Raw genomic sequence first — 11751 nt, 5'->3', positions numbered from 1 at the left:
TTCAAGTTTCGCAGGCAGCTCATGACAGAGTGAAAGCCTGGGAGGGCATAGTCAGGCTCAGTGCCCTCGGGCTAGCGCTTTGGCCCCGGCTCTGGCTCCCCGACTCCGGCCCGATCCGGTTAGCCTAGGCCGCGCACTACAAGCCTAGGCCCCGCCCTTCTAGACCTGTCATCACAGAAGCCGCACGTGGCCAGGGTGGGACCTCGGGCGACCTACAGCCATCACTCTGTCTCCTCCGCCATCCATTGGGGCCGCCGCCGCCAATCAGAGCCAGCGGTTCCGGGCTGGAGCGCGAGCTCCGGGGTGAGGCGTGCAGAGAAGGGGCGGAGGGAGGAGAGGCTTTGAGATGGGAGGGGGTTAGCGGTGGAAAGGGGCCTGGCACGAGTTCTGCCAGGCTGGAATCCGAGGGGTTGGATTTTAGTGAAAGGCAGAGAGACCAAAAGGGGGCGGCGACCAGGGGTGTGGCGAGGGACAAGGAGAGGTTCAATGGGGAGACTCCGAGAGGGAGATAAGGGGCGGAGCCAGGGAGGGGTGGGACACTGATTACAGGGGAGGAGCCGGAGGAATTAAAGAAACTAGGAAAGGGGACGAGCCCGGGGAAGGTGGGAGGTGGGACAAGGGGGAGGGTGGGTCCGGGCATTGTGGGGTGGGGCTCGGACCAAAGGGGCGAGGTTTGCAGGCCGAGACTGCAGCCAGGGCTGCTCTGTAACTGCCCCAGTCCACTACCTCCCCAGGTGCAACGGGACCCACGGAACTACAGGTGTGGGGCGGGGTGCGCGTGGAAGAAGGGACGAGGACGGGGGTGCGCTTGGGCAGACATGAGGAGGTAGGGAGCATGTTAGGGAAGGAGAGGATCTGGAGAAATGTTGGGGCAGTGGAGTAAGACAGAGTTGGGGGAGGAGTTGGAGGCCCAATGTGTGGGCAATAAGGTGCATTCGCCAGTAGTCCTTGTGAAGGAGGAGCGGGAGTGCGTTGTGAGGGTGGGAAGTACCGTGAGGGGCTGAGGTCGCTATCTGGAGGGTTGGAGACGATACTTGAGGGGGGAGGGGATCTGAAGGCTCTTCGGTCGGGGTTGGGGGTGTTGTGTGATGGAGAAGGGCTGGTGGTCCAGAGTGTGGGAAGGGCAGAAGGACTGTGTAGAGGAAGAAGGGATGGGGCTGCGGGCACTGTGTGAGGGGAAGGGGTTGTAGGCCCCAGATGAGGAGGGAAGAACCCCTAGTGCTTTGAGAAAGTCTGGGGGCATTGTAGAGACTCCAGGAAGATGTTTGTGTACTGTGTTTTAGGAAAGAGAGAGATGGAATTAGTGGGATGAAGAAGCCAGTTTGTAGTGTTCCTGGCTCCTCAGCTCATAACTCCACTCTCAGGCCTGAGCACTCCAGGCCCCACTTGCCACTAGGGCTTATGTGACTATCTCACTCAGCTTCAGATCTGTCTGGCTGAGACTGGGTTTTTACCCACTAGCTGGTGACCCTGGGGACCCTTCCCCCATTCGGTTCCTGTTAACCCCCCACTCTAGTTCCTGTTCCTTCTAGAAGACTACCTTGGTCCCTGTCTTCCCCCCCCCCCAACCCCCCTTTGCCCTGCCCTTATGCTCTGGGTGTGCTCATTTCCCACTTCCTTCCTCGCCCTGGGGCCTGGCCTGGTCCTTGCCTGTCTAGGAGCTGTGCCCTGCCTCAGACTTTGTACTCAATGACCAGGGACCTAAGTAACCTGCAGCAAGGCCCAGACCCCGCCTGCCCTCACTACTACCAAGGTCTCTCCCAACAGCTCCGCCAAGTGACCAGGTAGCCACATTTTTACCACTTGCCCCATACTAATTTCCCCACACATTTCCTTCTCTTTGTTGGGGAACCCTAAGACCCTCAAAAATTCTGGGCTTCTGTGGGAGAGGGAAATGGTGAGACTGGTAAGACATACTAAGAGTCTTTGATGCAAGTCGTGAGAGGTGGGCTACTATTGTAGGCTGAATTTAGGAAGGGATGTGAAATTCCAGCCTCTGCTGGGGAAAGAAGAACAAATGGCTCCCTACATTCCTCGCTTGGAAGCTGTTAGAACTGAGACTAGGACCTAGTTCTCTTGGGGGCTTCTGTGTTTCCCTAAAGGGACCTGATATAATACCAGAGTTCTTTTTGCCCCTGGGCTGGCTGGGAGTGGGTGAGAAATCTCTGCTTTCCACACAGTGGCTGAATGAGTGTGACAGTGTTGCTGAAAGGGGCCCCAAGCCTGCCTCCTCTGGCTGAGAGACTGGCTGGAGCGGGAGGGGGTGCTGGGGCCAGACAAAGCCATGGGGTAGGGTGGGGTAAAGGAGGGCAGGCCGAAGCCTTTTGAGGAGGAGCTGATTGCTATGGCAACACAGCTCCCCAGACTGTCTCTCAGAGAGGCAGGGCCTAGGGCAGACTCACTGCAGTTTCCTCAGGACTGAGGCATTTGTGTGAGTGGGTGGGGCATGAAGAGAAAGGGCATCAGTCTGCTGTGCTGAGGCTGGAGTATAGCCTTTCTGCTTTGGTACAAGCAGCAGGGCATTCAGACACTTAGACCCATCCTCTGAAAATGGATACGAGTGAACAATAGCCATTAGACTTATAGCAGTATAAGGTCAGAGTTGTAGATGCCCTTAATGGTTATCAGTTATACAAACTCCTCATTTTACAGATTTGGAAATTAACAACCAAAGACACAAGTCTCACAGTGAAAGAGCAGGCATTAGAACCCAGGTGTCCTGATTGCTGTTCACTCAGCCCAGGGCTCATTGTTTCTTTCAGCCAGTGTTTATTGAGCACCTATTATATGTCAGGCACTGATGTTGACTTTGGGAATACCAGCATGAACAAAGCAGACAAACTGCTACTCTCATGGTGCTTCCATTCTCATAGGTAGAGAAAGAAATGGTGTATGTGTGTGTGTGTGTGTGTGTGTGTGTGTGAGAGAGAGAGAGAGAGAGAGAGGAAGAAGAGGGGGGGAGGAGGGGCAAGAAGGAGAAGTGTCAGCTGGTGATAACTGCTATGAAAAAAAATAAAGCAGGGTAAGAATTTAGGGCAGCTAAGGTAAAGCCTCTTGATTGTACCATGCAGCTTTCCCAAGGCATACTGAAGCCTAGAACATCTTTGATCCTTCCCTCTGAACTATTGCGCCATGACCTTTCCAGATAACTAAAGCCTGGGCCTATGATAGAGGTGGTTAGATAGAATAAGGTGGGGCCAGCAAGGGATTATTTCTTCCCTACAGTGTTCTATGTTTAACTGACTTCCCAGTAAGCTTTTACTAAGGCAAGTAGGCTCTTACATTGGTACTCTGAAATTATGTTCAGGGTGTTGGAAATTTCCTAAATCCTGTTTCTTAGCATTAGGGAACCAGCAAGGAAGTTAGTCTTGCAGTTGCGTTCTTTTTTCAGGGTTTTTCCGCTGGGCAGAGGTGAGGAGAAGGGCACCCAAGGGAACTGTTAGTTGCTTATCCTTCCTAAGTCTAGGGCACAGGGAGGACGTAGGGGAGGAGAACCTCTTTTTACTGTCCAGTGACAACCTCGGGGGCCCTTGGGGCCAACACCACAGGCAAGGTAGCTTGGGCCTTCTGTGGCTTCTGAACTATTAAAGAATGGACTCCCCCTCTTCCGGAGGCACAGCCAGGGAGCCTGCCCTCAGTTTGAGTCCTACCTCTTTTGACACTGGTCTTTCCCTCGTGCTTCCGTGGAAGACTGGGAGAAAAAGCCTCTTAAATTCCAAACTGTCTGACTTTACAAGTGCAGAGGGAAAGATAGACAGGACTGTTTATTTTCTTAACTTGCCCCCAGAGCAGCGCCTCTGAAAAATGCCTTTTAATGTCTAATCCTTGCAAATGTTTCCATTCTGGTCATTAAAAAAATAGGAGAATAAGAATTAAGAATCCTGGCCCTGCTGCCACTTAATTTGGCTGAGTTTGGGCTGGGCCTGGGGCCCAGTAACTCCGGGAGGGTGGGGAGTTTCGAAGGAGCTATGAATCATAGTGAGCTCCGTCACAAGAGTTGGGCACATTTTCCCCCACTGTGGACAGATTCCTGGGTGCTCTGCCTCCTTGAACAGGGGCTTATGAATAGAAAAGAGTACTGGCAGAAAGGGGCTAAGCAGCCTGATCTCAGAATGGACGTTCAAAGGCAAAAAATGATGTCTAGATTCCTGAATTAAAATGTATCCCTATCTCAGGAGCCCTTGGGGCCCCTCTAATAAAGGCAAGAGAACATCAATGTAGAGTAAGAGAAGAAAGAATACTGTTTCTCAATGGAAGGAAATAAGACTCACTTCAGGACTTTTCATCTGCTCTCGCATGAAGGAAGCTTCCTGGGCCTTAACAGCCCTCTGGTCTCGGGAACCTTGATTTGCAAGGCATGGAGAGATGAATGGGAGTTGGGATATTTGGGGTCTGGTGTGGGAAGAGCTGGCTGACTCTGGAGATTGTTGAACTGTGTCTATGAAAGCCCTAGAGCGTCCTATTAACCAGCTTTGGAAGAGGAAGGGCGGGGTGCAAAATGGGAGGCCTACGTCTTTCAAAGGGTTAAATGGCAGATCTGAGAGCAGCTTTGGATTTCGGCAGCAGATGGGTTAAGGAGATAGGTGGGGCTACCCTGGTAGTCCTGCCCCCTTGTGGACCAATGGGCGTGCGTTTCTTGCAGGGGGCGTGCCTCACACTTGAGGTCGTAGGGAGGCTGGCCTCCTTTGGGCCAATGAGCATGGTCGCTGCCCACGGAGGGCCGAGTTTTAGGGGGCGTGGCGGCCGCGGTGGCCGCGGCGGGGGTGTTGGGGCGCTAGGCGGGGCGGGCAGCCCCATCAGCTGGTAGGAAATGGCCTGTGAGTCAGAGGGGCAGTGGAGTCGGCACCGCGGAGCCGGGGCGGCCACGGGGAGGGACAGTCGCGGGGAGGGGCGCGGCAGCGGCTTGGGGGCTGCGGGCGCCAGGGCCCGCTAGTGTTGCACACGAAGCTGAACAGAGAAGAGCCTAACAGAGCAGGGCTCAGTCTGAGCCACCCTTTGTCTGGGTTGGGGGCCCTTGGTGGGGAGAACCGGGCATTCGAGGGGAGGGACCGGGACGGGACGGGACGGAAGGGCCCGGAGCAGAGGCCGCGGCGGCAGAGCCAATTTGGGAACGGGGTGAGTTTGTGCTAGGGGGAAATAGCAAATCTCCGAAGCTCCAATAGGGAATGGGGCCTGTCCCAGGCTGTGGGGAGGAGAGGGGTGAGAAAAGACTTGGGAGGCTAAGCAGGGAGTTGGGGCGGGGGGTTCGTTCAGAACAAGGAGTCCTGGAGCCCGGGTGCTGGGGTGAGTCTGCTGGGCTCATTTTGGAGGAGGTGTTAAGATTTGTTTCCTCTCCACGGAGGGTGGAGGGCTCTGGGCCAGAGGTAAGAGGTTGGTGAGAAAGCAGTGGTTGACCTTCCTACCCACAGTGGTGGTCCCCCTAGCTTGTGTGGACGGATGTAGAGATAAAATGTAGAGCAGCTGGCAGCAGTTCTCTCTGAAGGGGGTGAGGGTGGAAAGCACATGGAGAGGAATTCTCCTTCCTGCACCCTTCTTGATCAGGGTAGAAATGGATACCTTTTATACTAAAGGGAAGGGGAGAGTGAGCCTGGGAGCTCAACACCCACCTACCCCTCCTCCCAGGCCTAGCAGGTGTCTGAGGGTATTGACCCCATGGTATTCTGGGACTTGTTGTTTTTGCTGGCCTTGCTGCCTTGGCATGTTGGGAGCTGTAGTCCTTGCCAGCCACAGCCTGATACAGTTGTTTGACACCAGCCACCCACCCCCTGCACAGAGAATAAGGTTTTGCCTACCCTGCCCCTCCCTCTCCCCACCAAGTCCTGCCCCATGAGTCAGCTTGAAGCCATGGTCTAGAGCCAGACCGGCTGGGTGGCAGAGAACTGAGTCTTAAAGCTTCTCATTGACCCAGCAGGAACTGAGAGGGCTCGGGGGTAATAAGCAGATGCCAGGCATGCTGGGGTCAAGCCCCATATCATGTCATCACCTGGCTTCCTCAGAGCAAGGACTCAAGAGGCCAACTGGGATGACCTGGAGGTGGGAGTGCTAAGGAAGAGACCCTTCCTCAATCTGTATGATGTAGGTAGAGGAGAGGAGGAAAGAGATGAGTACAGGTTGTACCCTCTGACAATGCTGCCATTGGCATTCTGCCCTTTTCAGACACCCCACCCACCAAAGGGAACCAGAATTTTCTTAGGGCTTCCAGTTCTAATGAGAACTTGGTGAAATAGGATAGTGTAGGGTGCAATGATGGGAACTTGATGTAAGGGAGCTTTTTGGTCCCTGGGTGCAAATCTCCCCTTTCTCCCTGCCTCCGACCCCACCTCTGTTGTTGCTGATTCTCCTTATACAATTAATCTCTCTGCTTCTCTCACTCTGGGAGTTTTTCTCTGCACTGTCAGGACTGCTGCCCAGATCTCTAGGGCTTGCATTCTACTTTTTTTCAGTCCTGTTTTATGCAAGGAGCGAGGCACAAATCTATCTTCAAGAACCCTGTGGTCAATTGGAGATGTTTTACCCACAGAAGCAAGCAAAACTGCCACAGGGTTACAGGAGATAATGACACTGCCACAGGTGAAGATTCAGAGGAGACAGAGATATCTGTGGTCTGGGGTGGCAAGAACAGGCTTTCTGGAGGGGATAGCATTTGGCCTAGCCAAGGAGGAAGGGTAGGACTTGGATAGGCATTCAGGGGGAATTCCTAGAAGGGGAAAGGGTTTTGTGGATAGCAGGCAGCACAGGCTACTGACCAAAGGAGAAGCTTGATCTTGGGGACAGTATTTCCTCTCACGATGAAAAATGGCCTTCAGTTTGACATCCCTCACCCAATATGGGCTCCTGAGGGTGGACAAATCAGTGAAGACCATCTTGTCCCCTGGCAGAAAAGCAGTGGTTTGGGGTTTTGGGTGTTCGATACGTTGGAGACGAGTGAGAGGTACTCCAGCTGTCTGACTGTCTCTGCCTTATCTCTAGTTTGCAGGGCCTAGGGGGTGGGGTAGGCCCTGGAAAGTGCCTTTTAGCTGTGCTTCCTCTCCCACCCCACCCCCCAGACTTGTTTTGGTTAGATTTGTTGCTTCCTGTTAAAGGGACAGACTGCTGGGGGCAATTGGGGGTTTAATGCTGAAGGGCCCACTTTGAGCTGACCTGAGGTTTGTACCTCTAAGGAGCACTGATGGGGGTTAAGTTTCTGCAAAACCTTTGCCCTTAAGGTTCTGAGGTGGCACTTGTCCCTTTGCAGATAGGTATATGGGAGGGAGTTGTGCAACTCAGTGGCCTTGACTAGGAAAGCTGAATTCTTGCTTTGGCCACCTCTCAGCTGGCATGATCTCTTGGACCATGAGGTATCTCATCCCCCTTCCCATTCAAGGCAGAAGTTCCCCAGCTGGTGGCCCTGACAAATAGTCATCCTGCCTCAACTTACTTCTCACTTCCTTATTACAAAGAGCTAAGACCTGCCTCTCTGTGACTCCTTGGGTGGCCCAGTTCTGCCCTCTGGACCCTGGATCCCAAGACTGCCCTTTCTGTTTCTGAAGAGCTTCTTATGCCAGAGGAGGATGTCCTGGGGTATGCTCTGTTAGCCCACAATTGGAGAGGCGCCTTATCACTGGCTCCAGAGATCCTGGCTTATGTCTGTTTTTCTCTCCTCAGGGTCCAGCTGAGCCCAGGAGCTGCACGGAATGGTGGCAGTCACCTTGCCAGTGCAGCAGGCATGGACCAGACTGCAAGCTAGGAGAACAAGGCATCAGTCAGGAAGCGGCAACACACAGCTAGGCGTAAGGCCTCTTCATGGGGGTGAGTGCCAGGGAGAGGGAGGGAGAGCCGGTCCAATTAGAAACCTGAGCTAACCATGTCACGTTCTCAGAAGTTCTGGGAGAGGCCTCTAGGTTCCATTAATCCATCTGGGGATTTGGATACCTTCAACCCAGGAGTCCTCCAAGGTCACCTCTTCAGTCCAGGGGAGGATCTGAAATTCAGCTGGGAGGGAGAAGATTCACTGATTGCTCTGACCATCTTTTCTTCTCTTCTCTTGTACAGATGTCCCCAGGTCCCCCAGCCCAGGCCCAGCATAAAGGCTGTGTGGGGGGGCCCCCCTGACCCAAGGGGGGCTTCATGCGCCACGTGCAGGCCGAGCCGTCTCCATCCTCAGAGCCAGAGGCTGGCCCTTCGCAGCCTGCAGTCAGGCAGGGGGCCCTCCAGGGTGGCCTGCTCATGGGCTACAGCCCAGCAGGGGGGGCATCATCCCCCGGGGTCTACCAGGTATCCATCTTTTCCCCTCCTGCTGGTGCCTCTGAGCTTCACAGGGCCCTGAAACGGCCAGCCCCGCCTACCGAGGGTCCCCGGGAGCTGAAGAGAGGCCCTGGGCTGGGGGCCAGAGAGGGACTACCCCCTGAAGAACCATCTACTGTGGGACTATTGGGCCCAGAGGGACTGGGGCTGGGATTGGGTGTGGCCAGCCAACATTTCTGCCATCATGGCCTCTGTGTTGTGGAACAGGGAGGTAGTTCCACCTCACCTTGGACTTCAGGAACCTGGAGCCCTCCCTGGCCCCCATCAAATGCTTCCTGCAATACTTTGCACACCAGAGACTGGGTTTCCCCAGATCCAGTGGGACAGGGGTCCCTGGGAGAGTCCCCAGGGCCAGCCCATCCGGGCCAGCTGCACACACTTGACACTGATTTGCACAGTCTTGCACAAATAGGGGATCAGAGCCCAGTGGCTGGGGTGGGCAACGGGGGCAGCCCCTGGCCTAGGGAGTCCCTTGGCACTGCCAATGGGCACAGCCCCGAGCACACACCCCCTGGCCCTGGACCTCCAGGCCCCTGCCCCACCAAGCGAAGGCTGCTTCCTGCTGGAGAAGCCCTGCATGTCAGCTCTGAGGATGAGGGGCCAGCCCCTCGGAGGCGCCGGGGAGCCCTGGGCCACCCTCCTGCTGCCAACAATTCTGATGCCAAAGCCACACCCTTCTGGAACCACCTGCTGCCTGGGCCCAAGGAGCCTGTACTGGTAAGCCAGGAGGGATGATCTGCTCTTAAGTGGATGTGTGTGTGGGGAAAGGTTATGGGCTATGGGGATGTTCCTATAAGAGCTTGTGATGAGCCCCTGCTCCAAACATACCTGGCCTCTACCCAATCTCTTTCCTTAACCTTTCCTCTCCACAGGACCCAAGAGACTGCAGTCCCATGGGACGGAGGCTGAAAGGTGCCCGTCGCCTGAAGCTGTAAGTGACCAGCTTCTCTCTCTGCCCTGTCCCTGAAAATGGGACAGAAGTCTGTAATCCTCTTTCCAATTCCACTGTAGGGGACCTCAGGGAAGGAGGCCTGGGTAGTATCAAATAGTGGAGCCCAAGGACGTGAGCAAGCATCCCAGATACCTGAAGCCAACCCACTATGTATTCCTTCCCTTACCAGGAGCTCCCTTCGAAGCCTCCGGAAGGGTCCAGGCCTGCTGAGCCCCCCCAGTGCCTCCCCTGTTCCTACTCCCACTGTCAGCCGTACCCTGTTGGGCAACTTTGAGGTAGTTTCCCTTGGATTCCTTCATTGAGGGGTTTTGTGGGAAGGGATGGTGGAGTGTTGCCTGGATGGATAAAGAAAATAGCTAGCATCTTTCTCATAATGTGTTTTCCCACCTCAACCCCAGGAATCATTGCTGCGAGGACGTTTTGCACCATCTGGCCACATTGAGGGCTTCACGGCAGAGATTGGAGCTAGTGGATCCTACTGCCCTCAGCATGTCACGCTGCCTGTCACTGTCACCTTCTTTGATGTTTCTGAGCAAAATGCCCCGGCCCCCTTCCTGGTATGACCTGACCTCAACCCAAAGTTAGCTTATGAGGAGGATGAGGGTTGGGGCAGGAGGTATTCTTCAGATGTTCTTATCTAAAGAGTGATGTCAGGAGAATGTCAGGGCCAGGTGGGGAGAACTCTAGTATGGGGCAGGGGCTGGGTCCCAGAGTGAGAGATTGTAGTGATGCATGAGTATTCAAGGAATCTCCCAGACTCTATCTTGGCTGATGGCTCCATGGCCTTCCCAGGGTGTCGTGGACCTGAACCCCCTGGGGAGGAAGGGTTACAGCGTGCCCAAGGTGGGCACCATCCAAGTGGTGAGTTTTCCCTGAGGGGGAGTGGGAGTGGGGAGAGGAAAACATCCCCTAGACCCTACCAACCTTGCTTGTCCTGCCCCAGACCTTATTTAACCCCAACCAGACTGTGGTGAAGATGTTCCTCGTGACCTTTGACTTCTCGGACATGCCTGCTGCCCACATGACCTTTCTGCGCCATCGCCTCTTTTTGGTGCCTGTGGGTGAGGAGGGAAATGCTAGCCCCACCCGCCGCCTCCTCTGCTACTTGTTGCACCTCAGGTGAGGACAGGGGCCCAGGGCAGCTGGAGAGGAGGCCCAGGTACCTTTCTCTGACCAGGATTTCTCCTTGCTTCTCTACTGTCTGGTTTCTCACTTTGGTCACCCTGCCTGTTCTCCCCCAGGTTCCGGAGCTCCCGCTCAGGCCGGTTAAGCCTGCATGGAGACATCCGCCTGCTTTTTTCCCGCCGGAGCCTGGAACTGGACACAGGTCTCCCTTACGAACTGCAGGCTGTGACTGAGGCCCCTCACAATCCACGTTACTCACCTTTGCCCTGACTGTCAGTGCCCTGAACCCATGTGGGTCAAGAACCTGCCCATCCTGCTCCATCCTGAACAGAGCAAACACGTGGAGAAGTGGCGAGAGACCCTTCAAGCTTGAATTAAAGCCCTCGCCATGCTCATGCCCAAATTGATTACTTGGGTGTTTAGAGCTTCTGCTCCGTACCACACCCTGACCTACTCTGGGTACTCCACGTGCCTGCCCCCTCCTTTGGATTTCCCAGGCCAGCTGAGGTAGTGGGGAGGACCTGGAGCTACCCTGAGGTTGTCCTAAGTTCCCAGGCAAGTCATGCCAGCGTTGCCTCCCTGTCCTGGGCAGGGGCCACTTATTATTTTATTTATTTTTTAATTTATAATTTATTCAAATTGGATTGCCTTGGTAACCTCCCAAAGCTGATAATTGGCATTGCCCCTCCTCCTTTCCCACTCTCAGATATTGCTCCAACTTCAGGAGTTGAAGACGCTAATATGGCGACTGCAGGAGAACTGCTCTCCCTCAGCTGAGGGCAGAGAACTTATCCCAGGAGGACTGAGTCACTAGCCAAAGACTCAGCTTCCCCTGTCCTTCCGTATTGCTTTTACTTCTTCTACCCTCTGACCCCTCTCTGAAAGCCAACGTGTGTGTGTGTGTGTGTGTGTGTGTGTGTGTGTGTATGTATGGGTGGGTGTGTGTGAAAGAGCATGCATGCATGTGAGCACACACAGGGGTTAACCACCCCTTATCTAGGACTCCAGCCTCTGGTTGTCCCTCTCCTCCTGCCTGTGTCTCCTTGCTTTGGGGTCCTGACTGAGGAAGGTGTTCAGGGGCAGAGTCAGGGCCAAGGACTGGGGTGCCTCCTCTCACCTGGCCAGACTCTGACCCACCTACCTCAGCTGGGGTAAGGGGCACCCTTCAAACTCAGTCATGTATTTACCAACTACCCCATTCTCCACTTCAGACTCTGACCTAGCCTTAGCCCTGCTGGGGCTGGGCTGAGGGGAACAAGCATTTGCTGAAACTTGAAGAAAAAAAAAAAACAGGAAAAAATTGTACCTGGTACTTTTTTTTAGGAAAAACAAAGAAAGAAAGAAAATAAATTCTTGTTTGGAAACTTGAGCTAAGCCTTACTTTTTCTGTT

General features: G+C 54.5%; 1 protein-coding gene across 8 annotated transcripts; it reads left to right on the top strand.

Moving 5' to 3' along the window:
- Positions 1 to 202: 202 nt before the first annotated feature.
- Positions 203 to 11637, top strand: FAM214B (family with sequence similarity 214 member B). Of its 8 annotated transcripts, XM_032477912.1 has the most exons (10): positions 4825 to 5115; positions 7440 to 7560; positions 7645 to 7788; positions 8032 to 9000; positions 9156 to 9214; positions 9405 to 9510; positions 9634 to 9792; positions 10028 to 10096; positions 10179 to 10354; positions 10477 to 11637. In XM_032477912.1, the coding sequence occupies exons 4-10, from the start codon at positions 8107 to 8109 to the stop codon at positions 10628 to 10630; spliced, it is 1617 nt and encodes a 538-aa protein (XP_032333803.1). In that variant the 5' UTR covers positions 4825 to 5115; positions 7440 to 7560; positions 7645 to 7788; positions 8032 to 8106; the 3' UTR covers positions 10631 to 11637. The 8 variants fall into 8 exon arrangements, with proteins under 8 accessions (XP_032333804.1, XP_006187939.1, XP_032333806.1 ...); XM_032477913.1 differs by lacking the exons at positions 4825 to 5115; positions 7440 to 7560 and adding an exon at positions 203 to 303; XM_006187877.2 differs by lacking the exons at positions 4825 to 5115; positions 7440 to 7560 and adding an exon at positions 618 to 760.
- Positions 11638 to 11751: the final 114 nt, after the last annotated feature.

The sequence above is a fragment of the Camelus ferus genome, chromosome 4 (assembly GCF_009834535.1).
Source record: "Camelus ferus isolate YT-003-E chromosome 4, BCGSAC_Cfer_1.0, whole genome shotgun sequence".
Taxonomy (NCBI): Eukaryota; Metazoa; Chordata; class Mammalia; order Artiodactyla; family Camelidae; genus Camelus; species Camelus ferus.
This window is presented reverse-complemented; position numbering and strand designations above follow the sequence as displayed.

What these genes read in the sequence shown, in the direction of transcription:
- FAM214B (XM_032477913.1), top strand. Translation starts at nt 8,107, where the DNA reads ATGCGCCACGTGCAGGCCGAGCCGTCTCCATCCTCAGAGCCAGAGGCT. An exon ending in GGCCCAAGGAGCCTGTACTG is followed by an intron (nt 9,001 to 9,155) that starts GTAAGCCAGGAG and finishes TCCTCTCCACAG; the next exon opens with GACCCAAGAGACTGCAGTCC. An exon ending in CCCTGTTGGGCAACTTTGAG is followed by an intron (nt 9,511 to 9,633) that starts GTAGTTTCCCTT and finishes CCTCAACCCCAG; the next exon opens with GAATCATTGCTGCGAGGACG.